Consider the following 18,475-nt stretch of genomic DNA (forward strand, 5'->3'; position numbering starts at 1 on the left):
AACATCTTGATGTCCTCAGTCTTGACCTCTGTCATAGAGTCCATGGTCAGAATCTCTTCCATCATATGATGACTGGTCTGGGTTCAAGCCCTGGCTCTGCCACTAACCTGCTGTGTGACTTTGAGCCAGTCACTATCTTCTCTGAGTCTCAGTTTCCTCAATAGCAAGAATCAGTGGCCAAGCTTCGAGTACTTTCTGGGGTGTAAGTGATTTGGTGAAGCACTGGGTGGCTTTAATTATTTATTTCACTTACACATGAAGTTACAATTTCTTATCTAAGCTCACACCCCTCATGAGCAATAGGGTAGAGTCAGAGCTCGGTATGACTCACTCTAAGCCTCTGAGATGGAAGGATTTGCTCTTCTGTCCTCCAGAGATGCCTCAAAACCCCTTTTTCCCCTGCCCTCCTTTGATTCTCACCCTGCTTTGGAGGAGAGAACAGGAACAGTAACCTGTTTTATAGACAATGAAGCGGGAAGTTCAGAGAACTGAATTATTGGCTCAAGGTCACACAGGACACCATCTGGGGATTCCTGCTCTCCCTGCCCTGTGCCATCTGCCCAAGGCTCTGACCCAGGCACCCTCCAGCCAGGCCCCAGGCCCTGCCACAGCCCTTTGGGTCTCCTTACCTGTGACAGTTGGGGATCTGATGCGGGAGGGGTCCAAGTGACCACTCTCCAGCTTGGCTTTGTCCTTGATCTGTACCGTTACGATGCGGTCAGCGATGACTGCCTCGAAGCCGATCACTGTGGTGTACTCATCCAGAGGGTACACGAAGAGGCCTGCCGGATTGAGCCAGCATTGCGGGGTGCCCGGCACCCCTGCAAACCCCAGCTCTGGAAAGGGAGCCTTTGGCCTGCCTCATGGGTGGGGCCTGGTGGGTGAGAGTAGGGGCCCGACCTGTGTGGGCAGGGGCAGCTGCGCCTGGCTCTGGTCTGCTCTTACTGTGCAGGTGGGCAAGCCTGGTGTGGCCAGAAGTTCTGCTTTTCAAAGAGCGTGGACCTGGATTTGTAGGTGATCTGTCGCATCGGTCTAATGGAACACATTTGGGTGGTGGATTTGGTCTTCGGCCACCAGTTTGCCATGCTGCACTGGGGGCTGGGGCCCTGGAGATTTGAATCCGGGCCTGGCTCATTTCCTGGCCAGCGACCCCAGAAAAGATATTTAGCATCTCTGAGCCTCGTGGCCCCGCCTGCAAGATGCGGATGATGAAGCCAACTCGCAGGACTGCCGTGGCCAAAAAAATAGCCGCCACTTACTAAACTATGTGTCCTGTATTTTTACATCTTAGTGCTTCTCAAACTTTGAGAATGGCCTGGGAGTCTTGTTAAGGTGCAGGTGCAGGGTTAGGAGGCCTGTTGCATCACTTCCTCTACCTTCCAATGCTGGAAAGTCAGGGCTGTGTCCACGGTGAACCCTGCGCAAACTCTCACTGGATGTCCCTCCTGGCCTCAGGTTCCTCGTCTAGAAAACGGGGCCCTTGTTCCTCCTGCACGTGGAAAGCCAGGGGGCTGCCTCACAGTTGTTTAGTCTCCCAGGTCCCCGAGGCGGGGGACTTGTTTTAGGTCTCCTTCTCTGGATTCCCCCAAGTAGAGGAGCAGGGCCATCTGCTTTGCCTGGATTTTTGAGAAGAAAGTTTCCCTGCTAATTCCTGTTGGTCCCCAGGGCAGCAGTGAAATCCTTCCAGAACCTCAGTGCAGGCTGGAGCTCGGTTTGTGGTTGGGAGGTTCCGTCACCATGACTAAGGAGGGAATCCTGGCCACAGTTAGCCTCCCGGCCAGTCCTCGCCACGCCCTGCCTCCACAGAGGGAGAGGCATGTGATTTCCAAGGAACTCTGACCCGCCAGCGTCTGTCCACACCCTGACTGGCCACGCTGCTGATTCCCCTCCCCACAACCCCTGGCGTCTGGACAGGCAGAGAGGAGCATGCTGAGTTGGAGGGGGACCGTGGCTTCCCCGAGGTCCTAGGACCCAGAGCCATGCCTAGAACTCGGCTCCTGGCTTGGGCCGAATCTTGTCTCTTCCTGGGGGAGGTTCCCTGGAGCAGGTACAGGGAGCGTGCCTTGAGGGACACAAGGAGCCCTGGGACAATTGTCGGGGGCTGAACCTAAACCTCCTCAGCTCAAATCCGGACCCTCTGTTGATCAGCCTTGAGGCCTGCAGAGCAGAACTGGAAAGGCCGTTTTATTGACAAGGAAACTGAGACTCAGGGAGGTCACCTGATGCACCCAATGTCAATCATCTAGTAAATGTCAGGACAGGGACTCAACCTGGAGGGGGGTGTGGCCCTGGGGACACCCCAGTGGGAGTTCTTACCCTGGAAGGGCTGAGTTTCCAGGTTGCCATAGGTGAGGGAGGCGGTCAGGCCCAGGGCGTAACCACTGACGAAGGAGGTGACATCAGACGCGGTGAGGGGCAGGGCTGCCCCGGTTAGGCGGTTCAGCAGGCCAGGCATCCCGCCAGCTACTCAGCCTCCAGGGCCTGCAGGAGACAGGAGAGGCAGGAGATGGGAGAGGCCCCACCCTCCCCAACCCCTTCCTGTCTCAGACTCCCGGGTACTCAGAACGCCTCTCCTTTCCCCCAAAGCCTCCCAGGAGTGACCCCTGGGGTAACTACATGGCCCCTGGGAGGAGCGGCCATTCTCCTCCCTTGTGTTTCATAGGTAGAGAAGTGAGGCCCGCTAGGATTCTTTCAGCGTCAGCCCAAATAGCTTCTGTCCAACCTGGAGCACCCCGTGATCTGTGCTGGGGTGGGAGCCCCACCTCATCCCTTTGTGAATCCCATGACCCTGAGCCTCAGATTTTCCTCTGCAAAATGCCACCAAGTCCCCGCTCCTCTACTGCACTGGAGCAGGGACTTGGTGGCAGCTGCCCACAACAGGCGACAGCTAGGCTGGGGTGGGGGCGGGAGGAGCGCTCCCAAAGACGCCCAAATGAAGGCAGCCTCTGACCCTCCAGGTGCACAGGCCAAAATCCTGGGAGGCCTCTGGGGCCTCACCCCCAAACCCATCACCAGGGCCTGTGATTTCTCTCTGGAGATGCCCTTTCTTGGCCAATACCCCAAGCTACCACCATTTCTGCCTAGACCGCAGCTCCTACTGGCCTCTTGAATCCGCTCCCTGCCTCTGGAGTCCACTCCCCACCCAGTGTCCAGAGGGAACATTCCCATACACATCGTGGATGCATGACCACCACCCTCTTTGCCCACTGATGGTACCCACAACTCTTCAAACAGATGGAGACCCTCATGGTGGCCCAGGCCTGGCGTGCTCACCCCTGCCTGCCTCCTTGGTCAGCACAACCTTGTGTCCAGTGCTGGGTGGGCCTTGATAACTTCCATTCCTGCTCTCTCCAGCCCTGTGCTTGCTTCTTCCTGGAGGGCTCCCCACACCTGACTTTTCTCTAGTAACCTCCTCATTCTCCAGTGTGATCGGGGTCCCCTCTGCAGGGAGGCGAGACCCCTGTGCCCAGCATCCTTGAGCAACCCTCGCCCAGGGGCAGTTTTCTCTCCTGCCGTATATTTCTACCAATTTCTTATGTTCCGTTTTTTTTTTTTTTTTTTTTTTTTTTCCGTGAGGTTATTTGGTTGTCGTTTGTCACCGCCTTCACAGAGCACGTGGTACACATGTGGGCATGGATCCCGTCTGGTTTTGCTTCTACTTGGATCCTCCTGAATGAGTGAAGGAGTGGGTGGCTTTCATATGTCCAATGTGAAGGCCTTCAGAGCGCTTCTCAGGCCAGTGCACCAATGGTCTCTTGGACTCCAGAGGCCGCCCCAGGAACCACAAGCCTTTGAGGGGTGAGAGTATGAATCAAAGTCACACAAAGGGCCTCCTGGAATGCCAGATGGAGGTCAGGTTCTCTCTCTGGTGTGCGAGTTCCCATGGGAACTGGTGGCCTGCTACCATCTAATTGCAAGGCTGATCAATGAGCCCTGTTTACCCTTTCTCTAGGTCCTCTTTGTGTCCTGCACAAATCCCGAGGTGCCCCTCAACCCCCACCAGCCCAGCAGTATCTTTTTAATTGTGTTCTCCCTGTGGCTCCAGCCCAGACAGCTCTCAGCTCTGCTTATCTCCTGACAGGCTGGCTGATATCTGGAGGAAGATCGAGAGCCAGGAGGGAGCCGCTGGATCCCTGGTGTCTCTTCTCAGAGTTCATTTCCTGACTGAGCCACAGCCCTGGATACCCGCCCTCCCTCTCTCCTCCTCCTTGCCTGGGTTCACTGCTGACCAGAATGCCAATTGGGGAATGCACCCTCAGGGAATCAGCTCCCAGATGGGCAATGAACTTGGACTTAAGTTTCAGTCCTTCAGGGGTTCTTGCTGGGGGCATCTTGTCTAACCCAGTCCTCCCACACTGGGAGTGGGGCTTGGATGAGAGATGTCTGATAACAAAGGCCAGATTTCTCTTCTTGCCCATGCTTTAAAAATGTCCGAAGCTCTTGGCAGGAGTAAGCTTTAAATCCTGGGGGGCCTCATTCATGTATATTTGCCGTCAGTTCTTCCAGCATTGATAAGGGCCTACTGTATTACAGGCCCAGAATTAGCCACTGGAGATACAAAGATAAGACAGAGCCCCAACCACAGGGAGTTTATAATCTAGTGACAGAGGAAATTCGAGAGTAGGGGAAGATATAGTCACGGCAGCTGGAGTTAATTAAATAATGAAAATGTGCCAGGTACATACACTGTCTCACCCCAGCCCCATGAAACCTTCCCAAGGGTTATTCTCCCATAGACAGGGACAGAGAGGCCTCGAGAGATGCGTTCGGCTCTGGATGTGAGTTTGGGGTGTGTGAAGGATACACAGGTGCTGCTGGAGGATTCTCTCCTGGAAGAACCCAGGGCTGCCCCTGAGGGAGAGGGAGACCAGAACAATAATGTGAAGTGTCCTCCCCTCCGGCTCCTTCCCCACCAGGGTCTCCAAGACCACAGGATACTCCAGGGGCTGCCCTGGAGCCAGCCACACATCTGCAGGCCACTGAGAGACACAACCTGGGCCTAGGGCCATGTCCGGTGACAGGTGCCTGGTGTCAGGAGCAGCGCCATCATGTATTTACCTTCCCCACCTCCTCCTGCGGTCTGCCACGCAACCTGTGTGCCCAGATCCCTGACTTTTAGGATAGCAAACAGCTGGAGGGGTGAGGGAGACCAAAGGGGGATGAAAGGGGGCCAGGGCTGGGTGAGGGGGCTGAAGAAGCTGAGAAAGGGGGGCTTAAGATCCAGGCCTTAGAGTGACCTTGGGGAGGACTGGAGAGAGCAGGAGGGAGCATTATTAAGAAGGGTGTCTTGGCTCTCTGGTTGGCTTCTGTTCCATATTCTCCGAGGCCCATAGAAAGAGCAGGACGAACTGGGGCGCTGGCCTGGGCTAATCTGGGTCTGAGGGCTGTGCAGCCTGCAGGAGTTCCCGGGGTCCCTGTTAAATACCAACGGTTTCTGATGGCCTAGAAACGGTGACTCCCAAATGACAGGCGTCCTTCTGGCCAAGACGTTATTTATATTTATAAATATTCATAAAGGGAATATTATACATATTCATAAGGTGAAATGAATGAATGAATGAATGCGCACTGCTCCCAAGGACGCTAAAGGACATTCGGTGCTGGGGACCCCGTGGGGAATACGGCAGGTGTGAGAACAGAAACTAGCGTGAGAGACAGAGAGCAAATAAAGCTGCAGGTTCAGAACCTGACCTCTTCCTGTCACCTCCACAGCTGCCACCCCAACGTTCCCCTACAGTCTGTTTCAAATAGGGCAGACAGAGCCATCCTCCAGAGGCAAGGATCCAATCATGTGACCCCATGGCTCAGTCCCCCTGATGCTCTCCATGTCCCTGGGGGTCCTACTGAGTGGCTTTCCTGCTGCCCTCCCCTTGACGTCGCCTCTCGAATGCTTCTGCCTTAGGTCATTTGCACGGGCTGTTCCCACTGCTGGGAACGCTCTTCCCAGATGTCCACATGGCCTGCTCCCTTACCCCTTCCTGTCCTTCATTTTTTCCCATCACACCTATTGCCAGCACGTGATATATCAATATTTGCTGCTTCTCATCTGCCTGCCCTCTGCCAGGGCTGGGACCGGGGCCCAATTTTCTCACTGGCAAATCCCAATGGCCCTGAATCATGCTGGCACTAAGAGTTGGTGATGATGACGCTGTGAAGTGGTGGTTTCTGAGGTTCCCATTGTTTGGTCCAGTGAAGGGAGAGAAGTCCTCTGGCCATCAGGCCCAGGGACTCGTCAGAGGAACTGCTGAGGGTAAAGTCCATGGAGATGCTCTGCCCCTCTGGGCCCCTGTGCTGGCCCCTGGCATTGATTGTCTTGCCAAATCTCCATGTCCCCTGCAACCACTGCTCTGTCCATAGCCAGTGGACCCCCTGACTCTGTGCCTGTCTGAGACTCTCTCCGTCCTGGCCCGGGTCCCTGCTTCCCTTCTCCAGGAAGTGCCGTTGATTCCTGTCACCCCTTGGGGCTGGGCGAGTGCCCTTCTTGGTCCCAGTTGCTGCTCCTGCTAAGATCCTTACTCCTCTGTCCCCCGACACACCTTCTGGGACCCCTAGTGCCTTTGGCTGCAGGAACAGCACATCCGCTCCCTGGGCATTTGCCCCTGGTCCCCGGACGTCAGTTCCCTTGGCTTCATTTCCCCTGTAACGCCCTGGGCTTCACGCCCTATCAGTGGCTGCCCTACCTCACAACTGCTCACTCACCCTTGAACTGCAGTCTCTCAGCATTTCCTATCCTCTCCTTTCCCCTCACCACTGATCGCCACCCACATTAGGCATATTTTGTGTGTGCATCTTGTTGAATGGGTCTCCCCAACCTTCTTGATTATAATTGCGTGAGGGCAGGACTTCTATGTTGCTTTGATCACCATTATGTCTGCTACCCACAGAATAGTGCCAGGCATTTAGTAGATGCTCAATAAATGTGTGCTGAAGGGAGGAGCCCCCACCCCAACACCTTAGCATATATAATTTTGAATCCTGGGTCAGAGGCGGGCCCTCTTGTTCTACCTGTTTTATAGATAAAAACACCAAGGCTCACAGAGATAAGGGAACTTGCCCCCGGTCACAAAGCCAGTAAGTGATGGGGCAGGGGGTTGAACCCAAGCACGAAGGACCACAGGGTCCATGTGCTTGACCATGGGCCATGCTGCCCCCCCGCAAGAAGCTTTTTCCTCACCCTTGAAGCTTCTGCTGTTGAAAGTTCCCCTCACTCCCTCCTCGTTTCTCCACTGCTTTCTGTAGAAGGTCCCTGTCATCTCCTAACTGGTCCTTCAGCCTCCAGCCTATTTGTTCTCTTTCTGGTCCTCTGTCACTAGGCACACACACTACACATAGGCATGCACGCGCATGCGCGCGCACACACACACACTCCTCCACCCCCAACTCCCTGAACTTAATGGCTTCCATTGCTTTTGTCCGATAGGTCGAGCCAAACTCCAGCATGGCCTTCCAGGTCCTCCCATCGAGTCTCCTTCTCTGTCCATGACCTGCATGTTCAGCTCCCTCCAAACACCCTGGCCATCTTGGCCCGCCCTGAACAGGCCAGGTTCTCTCCCACCGGGGGGCCTTTCCTGGGGTGAGCATTGCCTCTTCCTCTGCCTTTCAAAGTCCTGCTCGTTGCGCCAGAGCCACTTCTACAGCTGCCTCCTCCACGGAGCCCTCCTAGTGCCCCCATGCACTAGATGCCCCCTCCTGAGGCTGCCACGCTGTGGGCTCTTGTTTACCAGGTTCCACCGTCTACAGTGACTTGGACCCCCCAGCTGGGCTGTGAGTTCTGAGAGCGCTGGTCACGCCTCTCTTGGCCTAAGTCCCAGCTCCCTGTAGGCTTCTGTTCAGAGGAGGAGCTCTAAAGGGGCACCTGCCGGGCCCTGGTGATGGTCATTGCCGGTGCTCACACCTACCCATTTTACAGGAAGTCAGACCCAGTGTTACACAGCCGTCCGGTGGCCACGCCAGATGGGAACCCACCCCACCTCCAAAGTCCCATCCTTCCTTTCCCAAGCTGCTCCAGAGCCCGCACTGAGCACAGGGAGGCAAGACGTGTGGGAGGAGCAGGGGGAGGGCTCCTGGGCCTGCCTGTCCGCAGCCATCGTGACAGGGGTGGGGATGCCTGGGTCAGGGTTCTTGGGGCCAAAGAGAAGGGCATTGTGTCCAGGGGGCATTTGCTTTTCAGAGACTGGAAAGGCAGAAACTTGCTTGGGGTGGTGGCGAGGTCCCATTCTCTGGAGTTCTGCTTGGGGTTAGGGTCCACTATAGCCACTTCCAGAGTAATTGACCTATTTTTCTGCTGCACTGTGTTCTTTACACATTGAGTGGCCTTGAGTAAATTCAGCTTCTCCAGGTCTGCAGAGCCCAAGAGTGGACCTCAGTGACCCTTTGGACTCTGGCTCTGATCTTAGAGCTGCACCTCCACTCTACTATGTCCCAGGTGCAACATGGAGACTCTGCTCCCTCCACCTGGAAGTCATTTTGGAAGGCTCTCCCCCTCATCCTGGACAGATCTCTTCAGATCATGCTCCCAAGATTTGGGGTGCTCTGGCCGAGTGGGCTCAGCCAGGCGTGGGTGAGACAGAGACTGCGAGCCCACCATGCAATTCTGTGGCGTGGGCAGGTGGAGCACCCACTTACCTCAGGCTGGGGTCCTGTCTTGCTCCCCATCTCCAACCTCTCTAGGAAGTCCATGATTTCACAGCTCCACTGGGAGTCCCGGCCTACCCAGACACTCACACCAACACTCCCAAAGAAGTAGAGCAGAGTTGTGGTTTCTCCGGATCTGGTTTGATTGTTCTAAACTTCTAGAATCCCGGGGTCCTCACATTCTGGTCTCCTTGCTCTAAACCTGCCCACCCCAGGCCTGCATCCAGCCAAAGAGGGTTACAAATGCATGACTGGACCCTCACCCCACCCGATTATCCCACCCCACGTTTCAGCTCATCAAGACCTCCTGCTCTAAACCACCTCCTCTGAGGCTGCTGGCTTTGTAGGGAGGGAGGGCTCCCCCCGCAACTCTGCTCTCCCCTGGGGGAAATCCCATCATGCTTCAAGGTCCAGCTCAAAAGCCACCACCACTGTGAAACCTTCTCAGTGTCCTGCATTGCATAGATGGTCCCCCCACTAGCTGAGTCACATTCCTCATTACTCAGGTGTCAGAGAGCAAGCAGTGAGCAGATGTGTCTGGATGGTCCGACGGCGCCGTGCCAGACACCACGCAGGGCCTGGGCTAAGCAGGGAGGAAGATGGACACAGCCCCTGCCCTCAGGCCTCTGTCCTGCTTCCCACCTGCCCACCTCTACAGCTCCACCTCCCCAGACTCATTACACTCCACAAGGAAGGGATGGCATGTGCCCTATTTGTTGAGTTAATAAATGAGCAAACAAATGAATGGCATGGAACGTGTTAGGGGGTGGGGACAGGCTTTAGCTCTAGGTTCATTTAAAGAATCTAAGAGTGGGGAGATCCCACCATTTCAGCCCCGACCTGTAGGATTCCTTCCCCAGGTGGCTGTAGTGGGGGTGGGGCTGGAGGAACGGTCAGGCTGCTCAGTGTTCAGTGTCCCCACGCTGCTTGGGAGACTTGGAGTCTGGCCAGTGCAGACGTCCAGTCAAGGCCCTGGCTGCCCTTGGTTTTGGAGGTTTCTAGTTAAGAGCTTCATGGGGACCGGCTAAGGAGGAAGGAATAGGCCCACACACGAGGGCCTTGGGCAGGGCTTCTGGTTTACAGACTGGGGAGGGCAGATGAAGGGTGCAGGCAGGCAGCGGGAGGGATGGCTGTCCCCTGTGGGCACCCTGACACTACAGCTCCAGAGCCTCTGCTCACGAAGGGCTCTCAGCAATGATCCCACAGGTTGATGGGAAACAGGATTCCATTTAATGTGAATTCCATTTACTTCGCCTTTTCAGGGGCTGTTTAAAGGTGACCTCACCTGCTGAGCTGCCAGATTTAGGACTACAACTGGCATATAATAATTGCTTAATATATGTTAGCTGGTTTGAGGGTGGGGTTGTTTTGTAGCTGCTCTTGGGGCTTATACTCTCAGGGGTATTGGACAAAGACAAACACTAACCCAGCTGGTGACTCCCCAGCTGTGCGTGGGGCCTTGGCATCTTTTCCTAATGACCAGAGGTGGTGAGCCTGTAGGATGAACCCATGCACCCTCCCAAGCCAACTCTGCCACCCATTCTGTGTGGACCCCAGATTGATGCTATAGCAGCACTACCCCCTGCAGCCTCTTGAAAGGTGCTGATGGAGTCCCCCTGTGGCTTCCAGCCTGGTCCCTATCTCTGGCCCGTCCCTGCCTGCCTGTGTGGGAGCTCACGGAGTGATGGGGCGGAGGCCATTCTGGAATAGCGGCTAGAGCTGACCTCGCACGCTGGGGTGCCTAGGGAAGTGAAGAGTGACCCTTGCCCTGTGTCCTCGCCTAAGGCCCCCATGTTGGGCAATGGCAGATTGGAGAGCTGATTTCTGCTCCTGCAACCTGCATTTCTCTTCCTTTTCCAGTGCTGGGAACGCCCCTGAAGCTCAGTTTCACCCTCTGGGAAATGGGCAGGTAAAAAGTTGGCTTCTTTGACAGGTGACTGTGGAGCTTGCAGGTGAGATGCTGCTCATGGGACTCTGGGCCCTGTGTCTGGTCCTCAGTGACCACCGGCTGCTGCGTTGTTGTCCCATCTCTTTGGGGTGCCCTCCTGTCTTCCTCTCCCACTCACTTAGGCAGTATCTGGACACTGGGGTTTTGGCATTTCCCCAGAGTGCCGGTGGCTGCCCACAGCCCTCACATCTTCACCCAGGCACCCCAGGGCTCCAGCCCAGGTGCTGGCAGAAGAATATGGTCATTGCCTTAGCTTCCCTCTAGGCCTCAGATCTGTTTATGCCAATCTGTGAGACTGTTCCCTACACATGCTGTCCCTTCATATGGCACAGAGAGGCCATGTGGGTGGCAAAGGGCTCTGGACAGGAATTAAGGTCCCCAGGCCTGCCAGCTCTGCCACCCATTCTATGTGGACTCCAGATTGGGACTCTGCTGTCACACATATTGCAGTGCCCCTGCCTCTCAGGCCTGGCACACAGCACAGCGAGTGGGGCATAGAGATGGGTGAGTTGCTGGGTTAGTGTTTGTCTTTGTCCCTGAGAGTGTAAGCCCCAAGGGCAGCTACAAAACAACCCCACCCTCAAACCAGCTAACATATATTAAGCAATTATTATATGCCAGTTGTTGTCCTAAATCTCCATGAATTAGTTCAGGCAGCCCTCAGGACGGCCCTATGAAGTATATATGACTAATACCCCCATTTTGCAGATGGGGAACTGAGGCTTAGTGTGATACCTCACAAGTGGACTCAGATATGGAGCTGTTAGACTCCAGGCTCTGTTGTTCCCTCAAGGTTTATATGTGAATAAGGGGTAGTGCTGCTATAGCATCAATCTGGGGTCCACATAGAATGGGTGGCAGAGTTGGCAGGCCTGGGGATCTTAATTCCTGTCCAGAGCCCTTTGCCACCCAACATGCACAATGAGTGACTGGGAGAGGGTGATTCCCCAGCTGTGCATGGGGCCTTGGCATCTTTTCCTAATGACTAGAGGTGGTGAGCCTGGAGGATGAACCCACTGCACCATCCCAAGCCAACAGCCCAGGGTCCAAGGGTATGTAAGAGAGACACCCTGAGAACGCAGCCCGGGGTTGCTCCCCATCTCATACATGGTAACTGGGCTGCATGTTGACTACCTCGTCTACCCTCAGAGGGGCGCTGTTCTGAAGAGCTAGGAACATTATCTCATTTAATTACTGCTATGACCATTTAGGACCAATTATCCCCATTTTATAGGGGAGAAAACCAAGACTCAGAGAGGTTAGGAAAATCTCACATCCACAGAGCCAGCTGTTGGTAAAGGCAGGATTTGGATACAAACAGTCTGGCCCCAGAACCTGGGCTGAGACCATGTCATCTGCTGCCTGCTTCCCCCAGCCAGTGCAGGTGCCAAGACTCGGTCAGTACACCTAGAGCTAGAGGTGTTTCCCTTGACACTGGCTGGGGTGACCCTCAGGGTTCTGCATCTCCTGCTTCCTGTCCTTCCATTGTATCTTGCAAGAGGGGTGCGGTGGTAGGAGCGTCCAGCAGAGGTGGCCATCCTACCTCTCCCTCAGATTGAGCCCATGAGGGCAACCCCCACTGGAAAATGGTCTCAACAAAGAGGTGACTGAAACATGGTGGGCACACAAAGGCCCTCAAAGAGGGTGTCATGGCGCACGGAAAACCTTATCTGTAGGAAAACCTCAGATAAGGGTTGCAGTGCCCCCCTGCTGGTGCAGAGCCAGCCAAAGGTTAATCAGAAAGAGGAGACCCCAGAGCAGCTGCCTTCAGGATGCAAATGCCCTCCGCCATCGGGGTCAAGGAGGTAGCACTTTAGGAGTGAGAGGCTCCCGATATTTTGGACAGATTTTGTCATGGAGTCAGGTGCTGAGCAGCTCCTGTGGGTACCACACTGACTCCTTGGGACCATATAAGCAAAACTTTTATTTTCATTTTATTTAAGAAAGATATCCTGGGAATTGAAGGCTGGCAGTGTCGTTCCGGTGCCTCTGCGTGTACCGTGGTGCTCTAGAGCACTACCCCTTATTCACATGAGCAGGAGAAAAGGCCTCTCAGAGACTAAAGCAAGCAGACAAGTAGGCTGAGAGGAAAGCTGCTGCAGAGGCCACCTGCTCAGGCCCTAGAGCCCCAGCAGAGTTAGGCTTAAGGCCAAGCTCCACTTTGCGCCACCGAATGGCACGGGCACAGCTGTGGCTCCTGCCACACAGCACCACACAATGAATTCGGGGGCCTGGCTGACTTACAGGGGCGTGGGCGGCTCTGTCCTGAGGGGAGGATGTGGGCTGGGGACCGAGCTGGTCGAGCCAGGCCTCCCAGAAGGCTTGTGAGGACTGTCTTAGAAACACGGTATCTTTGCACAGTCAACAGTTCAAAGAACTGAAAATAACTGGGTTAAAAGCCACGGGAGGGGCCGAGCCCCTGACCATTAATGATTTCAAGTCCACGACTGCGTCACAAAGCAAGAACCAGGAGCACCCAGTCCTCGCACAAAGCACCGAGGCACTTTCATCCATGAATGAATCAGAGCTCAGGAGCTGGGGCCAGATAAAGAATGCCATCCCCATTTTAAGGACCAGGAGGTTGAGGCCCAGAGGGGAAGTGAGGCCAGGGGATCGGAGCTCCTAGGCCAGAACTTTCTCTGTTAAAATAATCTGCTGCTTTGCTAAGCTGGGGCTTGGGAGAGGCAGAGCGAGTCTGCCGGCCACAAGGGATTCTGATTTGCTGCTTGGAACCAAGTCCTGGTGGCCCGAGCTGGAGGCTGAGATCATGGCAGGGACAAACCCAAGATGACCTTTTTTTTCTCTCTCTTATTTCCTGTTAATATTCTGATAAGGGCTCCGATGTCCTCTCTTGATTAGGCCTGTGTGCCATCACCACGCTGTTGGCTAGATCTCCCAGATTCTCCTCTGAGCACACAGCGGGCTGCGTGCCACTGTCCCCTTGAAAGCCTCACGGGTATCTTACTTCAGCCACTGAAATGGGTGGAAGCTTTAAAAGCAGGTGCTCTTGGCCTTGTCCTGTTTCTTGCCACCACTGTGACAGGAAACGTCCCAGTGACGAGGCCCACCATCACCAGGAGCCTCTGTTGGCCTGGATCTAGAGTGATGGGGTTACATGAAGACGTGGGTGACCTGCTGGGACACGCAGCACAGGCAGGAATGATGCTGTACTGTCACCGCAGCAGAATCAAACTTGGCTAGCAGAGTCGTGAAGGCTCGGTTCTCTGAGCTAAGGTGATGGCCGCAGGAGCTACAATCCTGGGAGGAGAGCAAGAGGTGGACGAAGGGAGGTTGGCCAGTGGTCCACTAGAATACAAGCTGCCCAGAGGCAGGGACGTGTGGATAGTTTGCCAACAATTTCATCCCAGAGCTCAGGAGAGCACCTGAGAATTGACAGGTGCTCATTAAATGTTGAATAAATGAACGAATGGCCTGAGGTGAGGGAGGCACCGCAGAGGCAAGGGATCTGAAGGTCTCCAGGACCACTCCTCACTCGCTCCTTTATGAACTGCAAATGGTCAACCCTCAGTGCTTGGAAGTCTGCCACCATCTCCCTCCAATAACTAGAGTGGACAAAGGACACTCCAGGGAGAGCCCCAGGATCAGGACAGGAACCAGTTTCACAGGAAATGGGGAAGGAAAGCTCTCAATTGGGAATTTATTTTAAAACATGAAACTAGAACCATGAAGATAGAATCTTATATGGGGACCAGAATAAGACCTGTACTAATAATCGAGGGCAAAGACTTTCAATGAACGAAGAACAAGTGGAGTATGGACTGGGTGAAGGGTGGGGGGGATGATTTTTTTTGGACAAAATTATATGTTGGCAACACGGACTTTTAATTTCAGACTTCCCCATCACGGCCTAGAGCCGGAAGTGCCCAGCGCGAACTCACTGTAGTCAGTTTCCTCTTGTTTCATTGATGGGCGGACAGGTGCTCATTTGGCTATGACATGGGGTGGGATCCAAGGAACCCTCCAATGTCCCCTTTGCGTGGCCTCATTAAGTCCCACCACTTTCACAAGGTTTCAGTCCCACCGTGCAGTTCTTTGACATGGGTTCACAGAGAGGGCAATGGACACCCCTGGTGAGTGACGGGCCGGGACTGGCTCTGGCCTTGAGCAAACAGATATTTATACAGGAACCACTTGTATAGGTGGCCAGTTCACTAACGTTCTTCTGTCCTGGGGGCTACTTGAAAAGCCTCCCGCCTCCCATCTGTGGGGCCCTGCTATGGACTAGGCAGACCCCTGCCCGGGGGCCGAGCAAGGATGCGTACATGGGTGAACAGGTGGACCTACCCCTGCCCTGCAGGTGCTCCTAGCCATGGCCCCATTCTAGGCTTTTCTGGGACCATGTGCTCCAGAACCTGATCTGGTCTTGTGCCTGTCACTGTCTCCACAGTGGTCCCAGGTAAGGAGCCTCTTGGCTGGTGGTACCAGGGTAGCATTAGGAAGTGGGGAAGAGCTTGGTATTGTCATTCATAGCCCAGGCTCTAGCAGAGGGTTTTCAGATGGGAGATGGGATTGGGGTCCCTCTAGACCCCCAAGGCCCCAGGGAAGTTGCAAGAGCTGAACTTCCCCAGGCTCCCTAATTTGTCTTCCTGGGGTGCTGATGGCCCCCCTGCCCCAGGACCCCCAGGAGCCTTCACTGGAGCCAGACTCCACCCCCAGCCCACTCTGGCAGCCCAACCCCACCCTCCCCCAGGGATGTCCCGTTTCCTGTCCTGGCCGAGGCTGTCCTGCACCCTCGCCCTGTGCCCCAGGCCTTCCTATCCTGCTGTGTCCTTTCAAGTCTTGCCTCCTCTCTGGAGTCTTTCCTGATGGGTCCTCTGAGCCCCTGGGACTGAGCGTCACTCAGCCTTGCCCAGCTGCAATGCCCTCCTGTGTCCTCTAGGGGAGCCACAAAGGTCCTTCTTGTTTTCTCTCCTGTAGCTCCTGCTGGGGGGGACACTGGGCGAGCCTTCTAGCACGTCTACCTTATCCCTGGTGAAGGGCTCTGTCCTTCTCTCTGTGCCCTTAAACCTAGCTCTTGGCAACCTCCAGGAGCCCCTTAGTCTTCTGTAGAGTGGAGATTAAAGTAAACACCATGGGAAGGGGAGGCACAAGGCAGGGGACACACCAGGTTCTTGTTCCTGTCCAGTTGTGCATTCTTGATCACTTCCTCAGAGACAAGAGACAGGACTCCGGGGTTCATCTCGGGACTTCCTCCTCTACCAACTCTCTGCTTTCTCCCCAGGTGGTTTACCCTGGCCCTGCCCCAGTGCACGGGCAGGTGTTGGTGAATGTGAACCTCTGGTGGGGCCCTTGCCTCTGTGCCCCAGACCATCTCAGAGCCTGGGCACTCACCTCTTGCATCTCAAATCTAATAGCCCTTAGCACGGGCACTGGCTGCACGAGCTTGGGAACCCATCTGTCCTGCCCCACGTGAGACTGCGAGCTCCTCAAGGGCAGACCACACACCCTGCCCAGCGCCTGGCATCAAGTGGCACCCAGTGACCACATGGTGTTCATCCCAGCCTGTCTCTTCATTCCAACTGACTTGCTGGACACCTGCTGACCCAGACCTCTTGTCCCTCCCTGCTCTGCCTGTGCTCACACCCAGCCTGGCCCAGCTCCTTTCTGTCCATCCCCATGGCCACGTGCATCCACTGTTTCCTCCGAGTCTCCACGTTGACACCACCTCCTCCAGGAAGCCTTCTCAGCTCGCCACTGAACACCCTGATCTCAATCTCCTCTCCCTAAGAAATCCAAGAACCCAGAGGGTTTTGTGTGTTGGCCCTGCTGCTGGGCGAGAGCTCTGGGTAGGGACACAGCCACTTTCACTTACAGGGAGACAATGGGATGAGAGGCTCTGGGCACCCCCAGTGACCCAGAGTCATGCTCAGCCCACTGACCCCACTGGGCTGCTCTCGGCCACCTGGGATGTCTGTTGACAATGTCCACATCCCTTTCCCAGTCTGGATGGAGCAGGGATGAGACCAGGAGAAACCAAATCAACCCAGCGAGGCCTGGGGTTACTGGAGGCTGAGGAGAGGGAGTCAGAGGGAGGGGTTGAGCAAGAGCCCAAGGCCAGGGTCCTGCCCTGAGCCCCTGGGAGCCTCTTCCAGTGATCCTCTTCCCTAGCGTGTCCCCTCTCCCCGAGCATCCAGCCTGCACAGAACCTCAGCCAGTGTTCATGGTAGCAAGAGGCCAGCCAGCGGGGAAGGTGCTCAGAGAAAAGCAGCAGGAAGGGGCCAGGGAGGGCCAGAGTTTGGTTCCTGGGCCCAAGGGGTGGTCAGGCTAGTTGGGGAGCACTGAGTGGACACCCCAGTCTCTCTGGGCAGGGTGCCTGTGTCATTGTCCTGGTAGGCCTCTCTGTCTTTCACCCCCCACCCCCAACTCTGACAACTTTACCAACCACCTGGCAGCTGATGGCTGGAGGAGAATCTTCTACGGGCTTTACATGGTCCAGGTTTGGGCTGTTGTCACACATTCTGTGAGGCCACAGCCCCCTGAGCTTCTCAGCTCCTGAAGCTAGGGCTGGGGAGGAGGCTCAGAGCCCAAGCCATCCCCAGTCCAGGAACTTGGTCCTTCTTGCACCAGAAAAGCAGTGGGGTCTATAGGTCCACCCCAAGGACACGATGTCCCCCACCTTGGGCCCTGGACCATCACTTGAGCAGGATTAGAAATGGCCAAAGCACTCTCCCTGGACATGGAGGCAAGCCAAGGCTGGGTGACACTGCAGTCACATGTCAGGCCTCACCCGGCAGCCTTGGGGTCAGTTTCAACCCACAATCTTCTGCACAGGTGTACATGCATGCACACATAACACACGCATGCACACACATGCGTACACCCACACTCTGCAAGCCTGTCGGTAGGTCACGGGCATCCCATGCATCCCCAAACATGCAAAAGTATCTATACATGCACCTCAGCCCCCTACCACCCGCTCCATATATGTCACACTATCCTCTAGGGACACTCCCAGATGCCCCCATATACTTCTCAAGAACACATCTACACGCACACACAGGTGTGTTCAGCTCTCACTCCCAACACTGCCAAACGCAGGAGCCTTGTGCCCTTGAGCTCTGGGCCAGGATAAGACTGCAGCTCACCCGTGCCCTTTGGCCTCTGCCCTGTTCCCATGACCTGGCTGGGTTCAGGCAGGTGAACCCAAGGAACAGGCTTCTTTCCTGGCAGAAAAAGTGAGGAGGGGCCCTGTCCGCTAAGTCGGTGCGGGAGGGCGGTTGTGTGTGGTGCGGGGACAGGCTGTGGTGGGGGGCGGGGGTCAGGCTCAGAGCAGGACCAGCAGGAAGGTGGCCATTGCTCCTCAGAGTGGAAGAGGAGGGCAGGGAAGGTTCTGGCCGCCGCCCCCTCCCGCAGGAGCACCGGCAGGAGCACCGGGATGGAACTGTTGGGGCTGCCGCAGGGACATTATGACGGGACTTCCAGCAGGGGCACGAGGTTAGCAGACACCACACTGCGCCCGGCGTCAAGTCCCCCTTCCCCCGCCACTTCCCTCCGCCCCGCGGAGCGGACCCCGGTCGGTGCCCAGCCTCCTTACCGTGCGTGCGGGCGCCTGGGATGCGGGGCTCAGAGAGGAGTGCGCGCTCAGTCAGAGGCTGGGAGACGGTCTCTCCGGCACCGGAGGGCAGCGGGCAGGAGCCTGGCAGCTGGGGTGGGCAGCCCACAGAGCTCCTGAGCGCCCCCAGGGCCCCAGAGGACCCAGCAGAGGTGATGGGGACAGGGAGATGTTGGAAACAGGTGGCAGGATGGGAGGCTGAGAGAGGGAGGAGTAGGGAGGCAGAGACAGGAGAGAGAGAGAGAGAGACACCCGGAGAAGAAGATGCAGACAGACTCACAGAGCAAACAGAGGAAGAGGGACAGAGAGGAGGGGGAAGA

At 55.8% G+C, this 18,475-nt stretch overlaps 1 protein-coding gene across 1 annotated transcript in view; it reads right to left on the reverse strand.

Moving 5' to 3' along the window:
* The window catches only part of VWA5B1 (von Willebrand factor A domain containing 5B1), a gene marked incomplete at its 3' end in the record, with an annotated part of 52,753 nt that extends 34,491 nt beyond the window's left edge, over window positions 1–18,262 (reverse strand). The window contains exons 1-3 of the mRNA XM_081308534.1: window positions 18,138–18,262; window positions 2,317–2,481; window positions 630–782 (exon numbers count right to left, since the gene is read on the reverse strand). Of these exons, the coding sequence (XP_081164660.1) occupies window positions 630–782; window positions 2,317–2,455 (292 nt within the window). The 5' untranslated portion in view covers window positions 2,456–2,481; window positions 18,138–18,262. The remainder of the gene's footprint in view (window positions 1–629; window positions 783–2,316; window positions 2,482–18,137) is intronic.
* Between the last annotated feature and the right edge of the window lie 213 nt (window positions 18,263–18,475).

This window comes from Spermophilus citellus, assembly GCF_964194105.1.
Source record: "Spermophilus citellus genome assembly, chromosome: 9".
NCBI lineage: Eukaryota > Metazoa > Chordata > Mammalia > Rodentia > Sciuridae > Spermophilus > Spermophilus citellus.